This window comes from Pipistrellus kuhlii, unplaced genomic scaffold, assembly GCF_014108245.1.
Source record: "Pipistrellus kuhlii isolate mPipKuh1 unplaced genomic scaffold, mPipKuh1.p scaffold_m20_p_5, whole genome shotgun sequence".
NCBI lineage: Eukaryota > Metazoa > Chordata > Mammalia > Chiroptera > Vespertilionidae > Pipistrellus > Pipistrellus kuhlii.
The window spans coordinates 35,804,832-35,823,547 of record NW_023425551.1 but is presented as its reverse complement, the minus strand read 5'-3'; the positions used below and the strand labels follow the sequence as shown (position 1 = coordinate 35,823,547).

The 18,716-nt window shown below is 34.2% G+C and overlaps 1 protein-coding gene across 7 annotated transcripts in view; it reads left to right on the top strand.

Moving 5' to 3' along the window:
• The window catches only part of GRIK2 (glutamate ionotropic receptor kainate type subunit 2), a 534,217-nt gene that overhangs the window by 252,425 nt on the left and 263,076 nt on the right, over positions 1-18,716 (top strand). For all 7 annotated transcript variants that reach the window (XM_036414148.2, XM_036414147.2, XM_045572768.1 and 4 more), the window contains one exon: positions 3,181-3,354. In XM_036414148.2, coding sequence (XP_036270041.1) covers positions 3,181-3,354 — 174 coding nt within the window. The remainder of the gene's footprint in view (positions 1-3,180; positions 3,355-18,716) is intronic.

Here is an 18,716-nt window from a genome sequence, read left to right as displayed (position 1 = left end):
TGTATATTATTTTGATAAAACCCAGGAGGAATTATCATAACAAAGAACTAATATTTCTTGGTGATAAGCTGATTATATTGAAATAAACTCCTTTTAAATGTTAAATTCAATATATTATCTTATTTTTATATTCCTGTAGATGACTTTCAGAACATAATGGAATTCAAAACTAGTTCACTGAGAAATCAATGTTTTAGAAAAGCACAAATTCTTCTGTGGTTAATTCTACTCACTTTACAAAAGTCCTATTTGTTGAAGCTGCTCTTTTAGTAGGATGAATTTACTGCATTGTATTTGTCTATATTTAGTTGGATTTTAAGTTAATATTATTTAATGCACTATTAGAAAATGGAATGTTATGTTTATCTTTTGTCTGCACATACCCACAACACAGTTTTTCTTCAATATGTACAAAAACCTGACTTTGCTGTTTTATCAAACCTCCTTACTCTTAGCTCTATTTCTTTATCATTTCACACCCCAATTTCTCTTTATTAAAAACATAACATTTAAATGAGTAAATCTGAAGATCTAATTGGCTTTAACAAATGATTTTGAATCAGACAGCATCCTGTCTACCAAGTGGAGAGAAGCTCTGAGGGGGTGTTCAGAGACTTTTAAAGGCAGAGAAGGGTGGGAAGAGGGAGTCATAAATGCAGAAAAAGGTTATTTCAGGCAAGGTTACTCCCTGTTGGGGGACAAAAGGTTATATTAAGGCAGGTTATTTCACTGTTGTTGACCAAGAAATTATAGATAGACCAGTAAGATCCTGAGGAAGTTTGAAATGCAATTAGATTAAGTATTAAGCCTTGGTTTGGTGACATGGGCTTTGCAAAAGTGATTCCATTTGGGGCCAGTTTCTTTTAATACCTTCCCCTGTGAAATAGCTGTATGTCTCTCTCACTAATTTGTTTCCTGCCTGACTCCAAAATATGAGAGTATCTCCAAGTTTGGACCTCCATTCTATTTTCTTTTCTTTTAAAAAAAATCTTTGATCATTTTCTACAGAAATGGTATGTTTTTAAAGTTCCCAGTTATTACCTTTATTCAAGTAAGGTCTAAACATCCATCTGTAATAATCTTGAATTGTTGTGTATTGCTACATTGAAGAATAATCCTAATTGTTGTGGCATTAAGATCATTTCAAATTATTTAAACATAATATATTATCCTCTAAATTGACCCTTCTTCTGACTTCCTTCAAAGATCCCATTGTGTTTGATTCATTATCTCCAACAAAAATCTACTTGTCTTTCCTTCACAGAGTCTCTAGCACAGTGACCAATTTAACCAATGCTCTTTTCTCTGTTAACTTAAAAGTCTTCCAGGTAATCTTGTTTTTCAGATGGCTGAAACTACCAGATCAAAGTATTAAGATTTAATTGATCACAATAGCTTTGTGTATTAAGACTCTCCTTCACTGGAGAGATCCTTTTAGCTATAAGTTGCACTTTACTGGTAAATACTAAGGTTAACTCTGCTGTAATATCTCTGTAAGATACTCAGTGATATGCTGGTGGAGAGGGAGTGGAAGCCTTCACTCATAAGCAAATTATACTTTAATTCTGCCAGAATTCAGTTCTTCCATAATCATAAGAGTTTAGGGAAATCAAAAGTATTTTTTAATAAGAAAAAAAAAGAGAAAAGAACTAGTTTGCATTGTATAGAACACAGCCTGTAATTGAAGGCCTTTTTAGTTTGATTCTAACCTAACTTTTCTAGTTGATTTGTTCATTTGTTTGCTGCTACTCTCTTTTATGAGTTATCTTTTGTGGCCAAACTGATCTAGATCAGGCTCCTGAATAGGTATTATATTTTCTAATTTTTGACTCTACTGACACTTCAAATGGTCTCCTTTTCCATTTGCCTCTTAGAAACCTGCCCAGTCTTTGATGGCAGCTCTGAATCCATCTGATTGAGGAAGTTGTTTTTGACTATAGAAATTAAAAGTCACCTGTCTTGTAATTTTTGCTGACTTCTTCTCTTTTACCCCTTAGCATACATTACAATATATTATTTAATCCATTGAATATACACTGAGTGGCCAGATTATTGTGATAACTGAATGCATAATAATCTGTCACTTAGTATATATATTAGAGGCCCGGTGCATGAATTTATGCATGGTGGGGTCTGGCCAGCCTGGCCAGGGGGAGGGATATGGGAAGTTGGCTGGCCTGCCTGCTAGTCGAACTCCTGATTAAGGAACAATTTGCATATTAGCCTTTTATTATATAGGGCATATACTGAGTGGGAAGATTATTATGTATCCAGAGATCATAATAATCTGGCTATTCAGTGTATATCCTTGGCTTGACTGCAAACATTGAAAAAGAAAATCCTAAAGATCCACATAATTTTATTCCTGATACCTAACCTGTATAGCTGTCTGAGACCAAAGCAAGCTTTACATAGAACCAATGGCATCAATCTTGCCCCTGTTCTCATGTTGTCTGTAAGATCAGTTAGGAAAAAAGGCAAAAGTCTTATGTACTGCATGTTTTCATAGTGCCACCCAGATACTTTGATAGCTTTGGTCTCCTGCCTTCTGGAAAAACCAAAGAGCAAAGCAGAGCATTCACTGTATACAGACTGAAAATCTAAAGGATTCCTTATAGCGAAATTGCCAGAAAGGGTGTAGCAAAGGGGCTGCAGGTATTCTGCCACAAAAAGAAGTCTTTTTTTTTAGCTTTTTTCCTTCTGTTTTGATATATTTTTTATTTAGTTAGAAGCCATATTCTGTGAACTGTTTCTTAAAACAAAACAAAATAACAACAAAAAATACCTAAAATATAAAATGGCAATAACCAGCCAAAAAAGCAGGGCATAGAAAAAAAATACCTCTAGTTAGTTAAGAGTGAAAGAAGAATGCATAATATTTAAGGATAAGCTATTCTTAACATGAAAAAAAAAAACCTCACATAAATTATAAGAAGCCTGTTGTAGCATTGGTGGAATTAGAATAGTACACACACACACACACACACACACACACACCATATATATTTGCATTGACAAAGCATGAGGATATTCTATTTGAATCTGGTGATTTGTGATGTTTAGCATCGCTTGAGACACATTGGTGTTAATTATCCTAAGGCAAGCAAAAATAAGGGACTATTTCAATTATGCATGTAAATATACTCTTTTGATAATATCATGAAAACATTTGTCTTTCAGGACCTCTTTGCTCTTGATGTAGAGCCCTACCGATACAGTGGAGTTAACATGACAGGATTCAGAATATTAAATACTGAAAATACACAAGTTTCTTCCATCATTGAAAAATGGTCCATGGAGCGGTTGCAGGCACCTCCAAAACCCGATTCAGGTTTGCTGGATGGATTTATGACGGTATGAATAACCACTTAAACATCAGTTTATGTGTTTCTAAGTAATATTGCATAAATTATTAAATTCTCTGGATCTAAATGTTGGGTTAATTGTTTGATCTTAAAGACATGACATGAGAACTACTATTACAAACAATTCTTTTGAAAAATTTTAAATTAGTTCTTTATTTAAAATTTACACATTTATCAAAGTATCTCTAGAGGCATTTTTACTATGGTTAGAATACTACAGTGTTGGAATTTCTCTAAAATTAATTAGTGCCATAATATGATAAATTAGAGACTGAAAAGAAGACATTGCCTGACAGTTGTCTTGATTTTAATTGGAAATCGAAAGGATTCCTTATGGCCAATATATGATCACTCTTCAACATATTGGTTTCTGATATCTGATGTCCATAATGGATGACTTACATTGCATAAAATATCCCTTGAACTTATTAATTTTAATAAATTTTAATATCAAATGATTTTAATAAACTACAATAAAATAAACAGATAGAAAAAGCGAATGGAGTAGATGTCAATGTTGGAGAAATCCCTCCCACACTTCTAGCTCCATATCCCAAACAACCAAATCTGAAACAACAAAGGAAATTCATCTAAACTTGAATTTCTGTGAGATCCCTTTCACCAATAAAAAGAACACAGTTTCCTACATGGTACACATTCAGTTAAAAATAACTACACCTTTTATAGCTATACATATTCTTTTAAAGCAAATTAATACATTTTAAAATTTCATATACTTAAGAATCTATACATTTTGTCAAGATTGTCCAATTTATTAACATATAATTGTTTGTGATATTTTCTTACAATCCCCTTTATTTCTGGGTGGAGTCAATTGTTTGTTACTTCTCCTCTTTCATTTCTGATTTTATTTATTTTGACCTTCCCTTTTTTTATGATACTAGTTAAAGGTTTTCACCAATCTTGTTTATCTTTTCTCTGCCTCCCCCTCTCTATTGATTAAGGTATTTATCTTTCTCTGTATTTGTTTTTTTGTTTTTCTGCTCTTTACTATGCCCTTTACTATGCCCTTTATTATGCCTTTTCTTCCACTCACTTTAGGCCTTGTTTATTTTTTCTAGTTCCTTTAATTTAGGTTGTTTATTTGAAAATGTTCTTGTTTCTTCAGGTAGGCCTGTATTGCTATGAATTTCCCTCTTAGGACTGTTTTCCCATAGATTTGGGGTTATTGTAGTCTGATTTACATTAGTTTCAAGGAATCTTTTAATTTCTGCCTTGATCACATTGTTTACCCATTCATTGTTTAGTAACATTCCAATTTTATTAAATTTATTGAGATTTGTTCTGTTTCCTAACATTTGGTCTATCCTAGAAAATGTTCTATATGCACTTGAAAAGAATGTATATTCTGCTGCTTTGGGGTAAAATGCTTTAAGGATATCAATTAAATCCATATAATCTAGTATGTCATTTAAGGCTGCTATGTCCTTGTTGATTTTTTGTCAGGACGATCAAAAATTTTTTAAATAAGTGGGCTACGGATAAACTTAATTGTATGAGCACTTTTTGAATAACATTTATTTTCTAAAGTATGTACCAGCATTATATAATGACATAAAAGAGTATATATAAATTTTTGTTATGCAATATTAATTTTAATTATAAAATAGTGCATGATTATTATAAAAATAAATCAGTATCAAATCTGTATAAAGATGTTGGCATATTTATGCCTTGCATGGGTAATCTTTTTTTTTCCTATTTAAGATTATAATATATTGTACTTCCTTCCTAGCCATTAAATGTTTAGGAAAATAAATTAATAGGCTATATTCACCATGAATGGCATCAGGAAGTTAAGAGGATTCTAGTCAGAAAAGAAGGATAGCCTGACATTGTGGCATTGAATATATTCCCTTCATTACATTCATGAGATCTCCGTTTTATTATTACTCTTGTTCTTTTTCTCTCTCTATGGTCCCATAAAAAAATGGTACTATCAGTGAAGTTCCTAGTTTTACAAGACCTATTATTATCAGTATCATAGTAATTTGTCACTATATAAGATCATAATACTTGTACTTTCACACTCTTCATGTTTGAGCTATAAAAGGAAACAATGAACTGGATTTATAAGATTTTTTTTCTGGTTGAGTTAGCAGCTTCATTGACCCCTACATTAAGTGTTTATCAGATAAATGACCATGGAACACAAGGCCATTTTTTCTTATAGTTATAGTTTCCTTTTCCATAGTTTCCAATCCTTATATTAATGTTAGTATCTCAGCAAAATGTCAATCTTTATTTGGTATAAACCCAACCAAGCCACACAGTACATCCAAGCCTGATCCAGTGAAGCAGGAAAGAAGAAAGCCCACCCTCCTCTTTCACACATTAAGGGTGTGTGTGTGTGTGTGTGTGTGTATGTGTGTGTGTTTGTGTGTGTGTGTGTGTGTGTGTCTTTTTCCCCTCATGGTATCATGTTTCTAGCACGTTTCCCCTTGCCCATACACTACCATTCAGTTAGTGCTCTCATGTCTTTCCAAGATATCAGCCCTTAATATAAAGCCATTCTCCATTAACTATTTACATATTTCCATGCTCCTAGATGTGGAAAAACTATTCTTCACTGCTTGATCAAATGAAATTTCTCCCAGCCTTCTGAGTAGACATTTTCTGTCTCCAAGAAGAGTTACTATAGGGTGGGAATTCACTTTTTTGATCCATCAGAGCTTGGTGATAGTTAAAATGAATACCGATTTATTGAGTTTGCTGCAATCTCAATTCAAGAGAATGAAGTCAAGAACAAACACCTCAAGGTAAATTTTAAACAGTTTAGCTACATCCTAGAAATCTTTCCCAGTGTGCTAAGTATGCCTATGCATACTAATGCTAATGTACCTAAAACCTATCCAGTAGATATAGAATACCACATGTATTCCTTGATACCATAATTTTCAACACAAATCAATAATGTCTATGTTGGTTGGTTATGTTATTTGGAGTACTTTAGGGAGATTACTGTTTTGGAAATTTCAACTCTGGGTATCAATTGCTCTCTCCATTCCATTCTTTCTCTCTCTTTACATTCACCAAACATCAGACACTGACAAACTTGTTGTATCAACATCTTTCTTAACTACATTCTTCTTTCACCCTCAAAGCCATGCTTGAGTTAAGGACCCAGTGTTTTCTCATCTGGTTGCTGCAAGAGTCTGTTTAGTCAGTAATCTTCCCAGAACATTGTTCATGACTCTTTGGGCCAAGATTTGGCTCATGTTTTGGCTTCTGCTACTTGTCTGGCCTATATATTTTCCTATTCCCTGCTCCACCCATCTCACCTTTAATGCACTTCCTCATTGTCTGAATCACCTGCCCATGGTATATTCCTAATCCTGCTCTCATTTCAGGTCATATGTTGCTTTGTATGTGAATTTGTTCTGAGTCCTCCAGACATTTTTACCAGTGTGCTCCAACGTAGTTAACCCCATGTTGAAATTTAACTCTGGCATTTTTATTTGTTTTCATATTTCTGTTTAAATAATTCTTTCTTGGCAAGAATTAGTTTTCATCATTCTTGGTACCAACTACAGTGGCTGGTGAAAAGTAGGTGCTCATAATTAAAGAGGAAATGCCTCTTTGAATAAATATGTGTCAATATAGGTTAGTCTTCTCATTTCTCCAAATATATTCTGGAGAGCTTTCTTTTAGTTATCCACTTGAACTTTATTATCATGATACCCAATTATTTAGAAAATTGCAAGTAGACTAGTCTCAATTATTTGTTAAAAAAGTCCCTTAAGCAACAAAAGCTTAAAAATTCTTTAGAGTAAATAGTGAGATTTTAGTGAATTAGAAGAGTAAATGCCATTCATGCCGAAACCGGTTTGGCTCAGTGGTAGAGCGTCGGTCTGCAGACTGAAAGGTCCCAGGTTCGATTCCGGTCAAGGGCATGTACATTGGTTGCGGGCACATCTCCAGTAGGGGGGTGTGCAAGAGGCAGCTGGTTGATGTTTCTCTCTCATCGACATTTCTAGCTCTCTATCCCTCTCTCCTCCTCTCTGTAAAAAATCAATAAAATATATATTTTTTTAAAAAAGAGTAAATGCCATTCTTTTTTACAAAAAAGGTAGATTGTTTATATAATAGGTTATCCTTTATGTGTTTATGTTCTAATATCCTAAATTACTTTTTAACAAAAGAACATGGCCTAGGTTTTTTAAAAAAAATTTATAATTTGGTCAACTTATATAAAAAATAATATATATACACGATTTACAGAAGTTAGTTAGCTCATATACTAAGGGGGCACAAGTATCACTCTGTTACTGTAAAAACATTTACCTTTAGAAAAATCAATGAAAAAAGAACCATAGAGAAATAAAGTATGGCCATGCAATGTTTCATGTACTGCTAGAAATAAAAGCCTGCTTTTGCTGATATTTGCTTAGCTTAATTAGCTGTAGCTGATTTCTTCAATTTAGTTGAAATGAGAATAAATGTGAGACTTTGCCAAGCAATGCATAAATATAACTTACAATTTTTAATAAAGGCATTTTGAGTAAGTTGATTTTATTTCATATTCCACCAAAAACCTCCCCAAAAAAGTATAAAAAATATCTAAATAATAAATTAATTATTCTTTCTTTGATTGATTTTAATTGTGTGTATGTTGTAGACAACACTCAGGTTTTGATACCCAGGCTTTCAGGATTGGGTGATAAAGACAGTACCAATTTCCTAGCAGAATATAGGGAATTGACAAAATTAGAAGATACTGAAATTTTATTGATCACATCTCACATCTTTGTCAGTACAAAATCATATTCTAATTTTGATTATTGATGTCTTCCTAATTTGCCACTTATTTGATTGATCTAGTTTCCTAATTCTTTAATTTTTTTTGCCACAATTCCTTGTTTTCCATGCTATTTTTTGATAGCAAGAAATAGACATTTATTTCTGATGGATTTTACATAATTTCTTAGTATTTTGCTGAAAAACTGTACAACATTTTACAAAATTTATTAATGTAGCTGTTAGTTTTATTTTTGTCTTTACCACAGAAGGAATATTTTGAGTCCATATATAAAATATGGAAGAAAATTTTGTATAAGATATTTCATTGTATGCAATGAAGTCATAAATACAACATTTATTGCATTTTTCTGATTGACTCAATGAATGGTCAAAGGATATGGAGTACATGGCACGAATAACAGAATAGCACTATTTCTCCACTTTATTATGCCTATTAACCTTCCAAGATGTACTAAGTTGCAAGTTTAATCTGAATATAAATAATTTGAATGACTTAACAACATATTTTGTTTTATTAACATAGAGCATTGCTCAATGGCAGACTAAATAATAAGCATTTATCTATAGTGGATAAAAAGAGAGAATTTCTATTTTAAGTAATTGTGTTTGGGGTTTTTTTACATGAAAAATGGCAGTTGCAATGAAGCACTTATTATGCAATCATATTACTCTTTGGGTCTATTTTAAAACTTTTCACTTGGTAAAGCTAAATTTGAATCAAAAGATGATTTTCCCCCCTTCTACCTTAAATAACAAAATCTGTCTTCAAAGCATTGATCTGAAATCATGCTATAAAACTTGTAAAGGATAAACACATTTTTGCTCATATTTTTTCAGCTTCTCTCAGATTTTTATTTTATATTTAAATATAGTTACATATGGATATAACCAAACACAGATGTATCAGGAAGTCTAGATAGACCAAAATTTCTGTTATTCAAGATAGGGCTCTGCAAGGGTCAGTCAATGGCAAGGTCACCTGGAGAAGGTGATGGCCAGTGCTCTGGCAAGAGGGCAAAGCCCAGCATTACTTCTAGGAATTTGCAATGCTCTGAGATTTAGGGCTTCACATATATGATAAATTAGAGACTAAAGAGAAGACATTACCTAATAGTTATCTTTTTATTTTAACTGCAGCCTTTTTTTGTCATGCTCCTTCCTAGAACAATGTATTTAAAATTGAAACAACTGGGCTTGGCTGATGTTGCTTAGTGATTGAGTGTGAACCTATGAACCAGGAGTTCATGGCCCAATTCCTGGATAGGGCTCATGCCTCAGTTACAGGCTCAATTGCTAATAGAGAGTATGCAGGAAGCATACTGATAATGATTCTCCATTATCATAGATGTTTCTCTCTCTCCTTCTCCCTTCCTCTCTGAAATCAAGAACATGTTTTTAAAAAATTAAAACAACTGGAAAATATTATAAATAAATAAATAAATAACTTGGTGCTTAATAATATATATTTTATTTAATAAACAGAAATCATAATTAACTTTTATGTAAAAATATGCCACAATAGATGTTTCCTTCTTTGTTTTTAAATTTCTTCTTTGTTCTATATGTCCCGCTGATACAGAAATTCTCTTGCCTATTTGGAATAAATAATTTCTTGAGTCAGTTATTAGAAATTGGAACATAAATGTATATATAGTAAGGATTCTAGGATGTAGAATAGCCCCAAGAAAATTGATCTAAATAATGATTACCTATAAACTCTGAGTTTCATTCCCATTGTGTGTTACCATTTGTATTTGACAATCTCTACCATGAAATAACCTATTTGTGAAATACATTTAATGCTTACTACATTCTAGTGCTATTATTGCCTCATGACCACATCATGGGGCAGATATAATCCTGTTGTATAGATGCAGATAGAATAGGTAGGTTATACATAAAGGAATATCCCTGGGCTATAATCAGAAGCAAATATAAAGGCATCCTTAAGCATCCAGAAGTAAAAAGTTGAGCATGATGGATTAGAAACCAGAAAAATCATGTTACATTTATTGCTTCTTCTTCAACTTTAATTTATAGTGTTTCATATCAATTTTGGGTAAGTGGTGGGTCTACTAACACCTCCTCTTTCCTTCCTGAATAGATTAAACTAACAATGAGAGGTTTGGAGGCAGCATCTGCTTCCCATTTTCAATCCTTTCTAATACTGTCACTTAATCTCTTTGAGCCTCACTTGTCAAATAGAAGTAATAAATTTTAGTGTGTTTGTCCTAAGGATCAAAAAGGATAATAAATTAACATATAAACTATTGGAAACCTTCCTGGGGGTGTTTTATAATTATAAGCTATATTATTGCCTCCTCTTAAACTCCCAGTGCCTGAGAAATGTAGAATAAAATTTGACACAGTATTTATAGCTTAAATTATCCAGTCATATTATTTCATTATCACTTGTAGTCTCTTTTGTGCAATAACACTGTAGTAGATATGTGGTGAATGTGTGATTGTTAGGTAGTTGACATAGAAACTTTAAGAAGCATTTATAAAGGATCTATATAGTACTTGAATAATCTTAAAATGAACACAATCACAAAAATTGTAAATGTATCACTATACATCACAATATAATAGATTTTTAAGTTTATCTAGAAGTTTATAAAATGGTAGGTACTATTTATTTTCTCTCAATGTCAGGTCACTGCATTTTCAGGTTAAGAAGATAGTTCGTTGGGCAGAAACTTAAAGGATGAATTTTGTTTCATGTTTTTATGCCAGTTATAAAAGACTGCTAAATCTATTCTATCTTAGAACAAGAATTTGGGGGATGAGAATCACCTGACTATTGAAACCAAGGTCTACTAATTACTCCTTTATAAACTTCTAATTATTTAATATTTGAGCCTCAATTCCTTCTTCTTCTTAATGGAACTAATAATACATCATAGTGTCACTATGAAGATTAAGTGTGTAGACATACTGCTTAAAGACAGTTTCTGGCAAACAGCTGATCCTCCAAAAATGATATATGTTGTCACCAAGGCAAATACCATTTCTGAATTTCAGTACAAGTGCTATTTCTGTTTAGAGTAAAGTTAATCATTCAAAGAGTTTCTTGATGCCCTTTTGTACTAATGTGACAATTGAATAAGAATGCAACTGTAAATAATACTTTAAAAAAGAATATAAGAGTAGGTAGCTGCTTACTTTAATGCACTAGTTGAGATTAAGTGAATGAATAAACATGAATAAGAGCCAGGTTTAGTATTAAATTATTGATGTTTATTTTGTGATGCTGGTATCTAGTAATTATATTTACATTTGACATACAGTCCTTCAAAAAATGTAGTCTATGCATTTTAATGGTATAAAAGGCATAAGAAATGGTCAAGGATTTACTCTGATGTACTAATTTCTAAGATATGCTTGGCCAATAGTCTTTAAATTCACATTAATAAATTAAAAGGGCATTTCAGACAAAATGAAATGAGCTTTAGGGTAAATTTGCCCTAGGGATATTAGGAATTATCTTGCTTTTATTGTTCAGAAAGAAAATATTATGTTGATCTCTCATTTGCCTTCCTAAAAAGAAGTCATAAATATTTTATTCATTAATTTTCAAAATACCTTGTGATCAAATTGAGCCAGAAGGGAAAATGAAATTATTAAACAGAAGCAGATATTGAAACGGGAGCAAATAATTCATTATGAAAATGTTTTGTGTATTATTACTCATTAATTTATTCTCCAGATATTTACGGCACACCCACTATAGTAATATGTGGTATTAGAACATGTGGATAAGAATATATCTATATATATAAAACCCTATTATGCAAATAGACTGAAAGGCAGAACAATGGAACAACTGATTGCATGATGTGTGCTGACCACTAGGGGGCATTGGCAGCAGGTGGCAGAGCATGGAACAGGGTGGGCATTGGCTATGGTGGGATGGTGGAGCCAGGTGAGTGGGGGTGCCAGAGTAAGTTGGGGTGCTGGTCGCTGTCACTGGGGTGAACATCTGGTAGTTACTAAAAATTATTTGTTCCTATGCGCGATGGTCCTGTCTGATGCTCATACCTGCTGCCAGTGCCAGCCCTGCTCGCACTCGCTGCTGGTACCCAGCTCTAGCCCTGATCACTCAGCACTGTCAGCTGGTGTGAGTGGCATCTGCTGGCCCCAATCACCCCTCAGGGCTTCTCCACCTCCCCCTGCTCCTGAGGCATGATTGGGGCCAGCAGCCACTGCTTGCACTCACTACTGATGCTGGCCCCAATTGCTCTGCATCGTCAGTGGGTGCAAGCAGGACCAGCACTATCAGCACGTGGGAGAGGTGGCGAGAACAGGGAGTAGGGCTGCTGGCAGACAGGGCACCAGGGGCCACAATGGGAGGGGCAAGGTGGGGGCACAGAGGATGGGCTGAGACCTGCCCCTGTACCCACCACAGCCTCGCAGCCCACAGTTCCTTTCAAGGTGCACAAATTCGTGCATGGGGCCCCATATATATATATATATATATATATATATATATATATATATATATATATATATATATATATATATATATAGTTTATCTGTACCAGAAGAATTATCAATTTACCAAGCAAAGTAAAACCCAGTCTTATATAATATTAAAAAAAAAATGATGGGTCTTAAATAATTATATGAAGATAGCCTTGCACTATCTCTAATTCTGACAACAATGAGCAAAATGAACATTCTCAATTTACAGAGGATGGAACTGAGACCCAAATATGTTTAGTATATTGTCTGAGGACATTTTGCTAAGAAGATAGAGGCTAAGCTTTAAGGTCAGGCCTTTTTACCTTGTTGACTTGTGCTCTTTCTGCTCTTCTCCCAGAAGGTTCATCTGGTGGCTCATGCAGGTGCATTAAACTCACTCCAGGCAAAGGCAGGAAGCTATGATGCAAGTCTAGAGTAATAATGACATTATTAGACCCCCAAGGGCTCAAAAGCATGATTGAAAAGGGAGACCTTTTTGAAGTAGGCAAGGAGACAAGATTGGGAAACTAGAATAAGAAGACAAGAGAGACTTACACATCTTCCAGCTTAGGTGACTAGAAAAATATTAGTATTTTAACAAAAAATGGCGCTGTCTAGAGGAGGAGGTGACTTGTAAAGGGAGGTGGCATTGGTTGCAATCACGGCAATGGTGATACCTACAGGGAGAGAAGTTTGACAAAATGTTGGAAACCAGAATATTGTTTCTCATTACAGAAAGGGATAAGATCTTCATTTCTTTTTCAGATATAAGAGAAGGATATATTGCCATGTGTTTGCAATCCTTCAAAGAAAAGGATCTAGCTCTTCTATTTGGCTACTCTCATTAATCAATCCTGAAAGTTAGAAATTTCAAGTCACTTTGGATGCAGTTGAAGAATAACTGCATCTTTTAGTCCCTCTGTTTCTCAGTACTCATGCCACCATGCCTGAGGCTCCATACCAAATGTGTCTTGGGCCTTGGGATAAAATCTTTGGAAAAAGATTGTATTCTCATCCCAGCTTCCAAGGAAAATATTACTCCTGCTAAAGGTTGCCTTTAAAAAATCAACTTCTCAGAGTCATTCTCAGCCTTTAAATATTTATTCCCCTCTCCAAATTCTTTACTTTGTCAAGGGGAAAATGAAAATGAGTAAGTGATAAACTGAAGTCTGTGAATTACTTTTAAAATGTGAACTTTCTAACCCTTAAGACACACACACAAAAATTTAATAGACAAAAATGATACATAGTCTTCTATATTTGATAGTCTGCTAGACTAAATTTTTAGTAAATTTGAAATAATCAAAATTACAAGGTAAACACACAGATGTTACTCATTTATTCACTTTTAAAAGCAGTATATTTAGTGTTACTTCCATTTTATTTCATTATTTATGTATACTATAGAAATTTTGTAAACTAAAAAAATATGTGGAATAAAATTTTAATTTTTATTCATTAGTACATCAAGAAAATAGAATTATGACAAACATAGTAGAGTCTTTCTAAACCTACCTTTTCTTAACCGATTCACTAGAGTAACTGAAACTCTTTATGCCTTGGTTAAAATAAACTGATGTCCACAGCAGCCTGAAAACTCAGTTCTAGCAGGCTACTCCACCATGCTTCTGCATTTCACTCTTAAAAAATTTGGGTATTCTAAAAAAAGGCCAGTAGTGTTTCCTCCAAAATAAGTTTATGCATGGGGTCCTTATTAATGAAACAATTCAATTAAATAATGCATAAAATAATGAAATACAAGGACAAAATAGAAACTTGTTACTAGGAAAACTAACTTAATTACTAATAAAGTAAAGCCATTCAAGATATATTTTATATTAATTTGAACAAGATAGTTCTATAAGGTATACCCTGCATATAATTTGCTTTATTATTCTTTTAATTAAAATAAACCAAAGGTAGAAATTATGCATAATCCATTATGTTTGAGGTCTATGTGGAACAGGAGAGAAATTTCAGTCAGCTGACCCTGAAAAGGGTTTGGCTCTATATTAATATACTAGCGGCTCAGTGCATGAAACTTGTGCATAGGGGGTCCTCTCAGTCCAGCCTGGACCTCTCCAATCTGCGACCCCTCAGGGGATGTCCCACTGCCGGTTTCGGCCTGATCCCTACTTGGTAGTCGGACATCCCTCTCACAATCTGGAACTGCTGGCTCCTGATTGTTCATTTGCCTGCTGGCCTGCCTGATCGCCCCTCATTGCACCCCTGCTGGCCTGGTCATCCCTAACTGCCCCCTCTAACAGCCTGGTCACCCCACACAGCCTGCTGGTCAGTTGTTTGGTCATTCCTTGCTAACCACCCTGCCAGCCTTGTCACCCCCTGCAGCCTGATGTTAGGTTGTGACTATGAGGGCAATGTGACCAATTTGCATATTACCTTTTTATTAGTATAGATCTGAGGATAAATTTACAGTTAGATGCTTTACATTAAAATAGAAATTTTAAGTATATTTACTTTAACTAGTCATGTTAATTCATTGTCCAAATATTAGCTTTTTGTTGCTTTGGAAAATCTATATATTTCTATTAGTTTTTCTTTGTCATTGTTCACATTTCATTAAAAATGGAATCATATAGTATTCACCATTTGCATGATGTTTTCTTAAAGTTAAACCAGTATGTATTTAAAATCAGCCATGAGTCAGGCACTGATAGGCATAGGAATAGAGTGTTAAATAAGATTAAGATGGAATTTACTTTTTATTTGGTAAATAGAAGAGATAAATAAAACAAGAGGACAGAGAGTGACTGGGGATGAGAAGGGTTATTTAACTGAAGTATAAGGAAGAGATAATGTGTGGGACAGGCCTAAGTGATGGGAAATAGGGAGCCATAACCTTCCAGCATAGGTGACTTATCAGAGAGCATCCTAGGCAGGAGGAACAAGTGCAAACTTTTTGAGGTAGAAACAAGCATGCTGTATTTGAGGCAAAGAAAGGTGACATCAGGGTTATTTAAAGTAAGAAGAGATGATAGAAGATCAGAAAAGCCATCTTCTAAGGACATGAAAGTTTAGGATTTGATGTCATTGCAATGGAAGGACTTTAATGAAGGGAGGGATGTAACCTGTTTCCAGCACTGAGATGATGCCTATGGCTTTGTTATGACATTAGAATGGAGAAAGCAAGAGTAAAAGTGGTGAGAAGAATTATGTATGTCCATAATGCTGATGAAAAATGCCAATGAATTGCACTCAGGTTTTATCAGTAGAGCTTGGAGGAGGGATAGAATTCCTTAATGGGTAAATTTGGGGTTTGGGGTAGAATCAAGGAAATGTAGTAGTTACTCTCATCTCCTTACCCATATAAGTTTGGCTTTGTGGTTCAAGGTGCCCAGAAGAACTGTGGCTGCCAGTTTCTGCTTCTCTGTGTCTAAGGACTTTTTCCAAAAGGCTGCTCTGCTCATGTGTCCAGCAGGCTGGAAGTACTGGGCAATTAACGTCTCTCCCCTACAGCTCAAAGAAGCCCATTACCAGTGGGAATGGATGTATAAGTATTCCAGCTTCTTCAGTCTTCCAGTGTGATAATTCTGAGATATGCACTTTATATAATTTCTCAAAATTTCCCTGTGAGATCAAGCTGCATTTGTACATTATCCTAGCTGGCTTACTAACTAACCAGTAAATGCTTTTCCTTCTCTTCCTTGCTGGTGTTTCCGGAAATACCCAAATAAGTCACTTACACAGAATACTTGCCTCAAGGCCTGCTTCTTTGGTGAGATAAAGGACACTAGGTTTTTAAAGTCTGAGAAAGTTGATGAAAATGCATCACATAATGAAAATGTAGAAAGTTAAGTTGTGGGGGTGAAAACGTGTACTCTTGTTACTCATTATGTTTTAATTGCCTACAAAACATTCAAATGGTGCCCTAGCCAGTTTGGCTAGTGGATAGAATGTTGGCCTATGACTAGAGGGTCTTGGACTTGATTCCAGGTTGGCAGGCTCGATCCTATTAGGGGGTGTATAGGAGGCATCTGATCAATGATTGTCTCTCATCATTGATAGTTCTATCTCGTTCTCCCTCTCCCTTTCTTTCTGAAATAAATAGGAATATATTTAAAGAAACAAACAAAGAAAAACCCCACACATTCAAATGGAGATATTTTGTCTGGATTTTCACTACTGTATTCTTTGTGCCTTTACGATGCAAGACACATAATAGCCACTCAATGTTTGTTGAATAGAGGAAATAATTATTTGGAGAATGAATGATTTTGAGTTGATGAATGTTTTATGAGGTTGAAATTCAGGTGAACTGTCAGGATGGGAGTACTGATGTGTGAGTCAGCATATTTAAAGCCAAGGGACAATACATGATCATCTGGGGACACAGTGTGTGCAGAGGGGAAAGGAGTTTTAAGGACTCACCTGAGAAGTAAGGGAAAAAGGTAGGAGCCCACAATGGTGATTGAAGAGAGGTGTGTGGTAAGGTAGAAGGAAAAGAAAAAGAATCTGATTCCATGGATACCTAGAGAAGTGTTTGGAGAATGACTGAGAGGTAGGCTAATTGTATGAAACATTCCACAGACACTGTTCAAGTATGGTGAGGTTAGGGAATTGATCATTAAAATGCATATGCACTCCCATTTACAAATGGGTATTGGACTTAATTTGTCACTGGTTGTTAGGAAATTTTCTTTTGATGTCCATCTCTCTTTATAATAGAGCAATGTTACTTTAGAGATAATAGAAAAATCTTGATGGACAGTGTATATATTTCAAGTAGTGACAATTTAAAGAAAAAAAAAGTTTGGTAAAATGTATTAAATTATATGTTAAATAAAACTAGTGACAATTAATGTAAGAATTCACTGTTTTAATATGCCACCAACGTAAGGCAGCAATCATTTACTAGTATAATTGCTAACAAATGATAAAGTCAAATGTGGTAAAAAATATTTTGCATACCAATTAGTTTTCCCATCTACTTTAATGCTCTTGAAATGTTAAATATTGAATATACAGTTCTCTAAATTGCATTGTTTTTGTTAGTTTAATGAGCTATTTAAACAAATTCCTTAAGAAGTACAATAATAAAAAATACATCAAGTGTTAGGAAATATATAAGGAGATTATCAGAATTCTAATTTTCTAGCTACTGTTGTGTTCAAAATTTTGTGTTCATCAGAATGTACCCACAGGAGCACAGCTGGACAGAATATCATTCTGTGATCTCTTATCGCTCTCTATTGCCCCATAAATGACTCGGTTACGAATCAGTGACTGTGCTTCAGGCTTTGATTTTTGTTTTTCGTTCACAGATGAACACCATGAGGACACCACCCAGAGAGAGATCTGTCATGTTTTGTTTCAGATATCTTTTCATAGAAGCTGAATTTTCTTGACTTTTTTTTCTACCAAATATATTTTATGCACATAATAGTATAAATTTAAATATATATATATATATATATATATATATATATATATATATATATATATGTTAGAGAATATTAACCAGACATGATAAAATTAAACTAGATGTCCCCACCCTCTAAAAATATACTACCATTCTACGACATGTCTATTGAAACATTTATTATTAAGAATTATACTTTATCTTTTTGTTGTATATTTTCAAACATGTATCTATACCATGCAGACCATTAATTCGTTTTTTAATTTTTTCATAAAAAATATATCAAATATAATATCTGTTTGATTCTCCATGAAGCACATGCCAAGATGAGATTAGATGGACAACTGATTTATTAGCAAATAGGCCTCTGAAGTATAAAGAGGGAGGGAGTTAGAAGAGAGCCTTTGGGCTGAGATGCAGGTATGAAATCTGTGAAAGGAGAAGTTAGGTCTGCATAGGAAGAACCTGAGACTACGATTCAGAAATTCGTATCCATGCTGAAAGGGATTCCTTGAGCCAGAACTCCCCTGTAAGTGAAATGTGCACTAGGCAGGAATGGCTTGAATTTAACAAACTTGCTTGGCCTAGTCATTGACTAGGAGCAGCCTGGTGACCATAGTAGTGTATACAAAGGCGCAGAAGCTGGAGGCTGTTGATCAGCTATATTCCCTGTAGTGGTTTTTCTTACAGGAAGATGTGAGCAAGGTATCTCCATACCATCACAT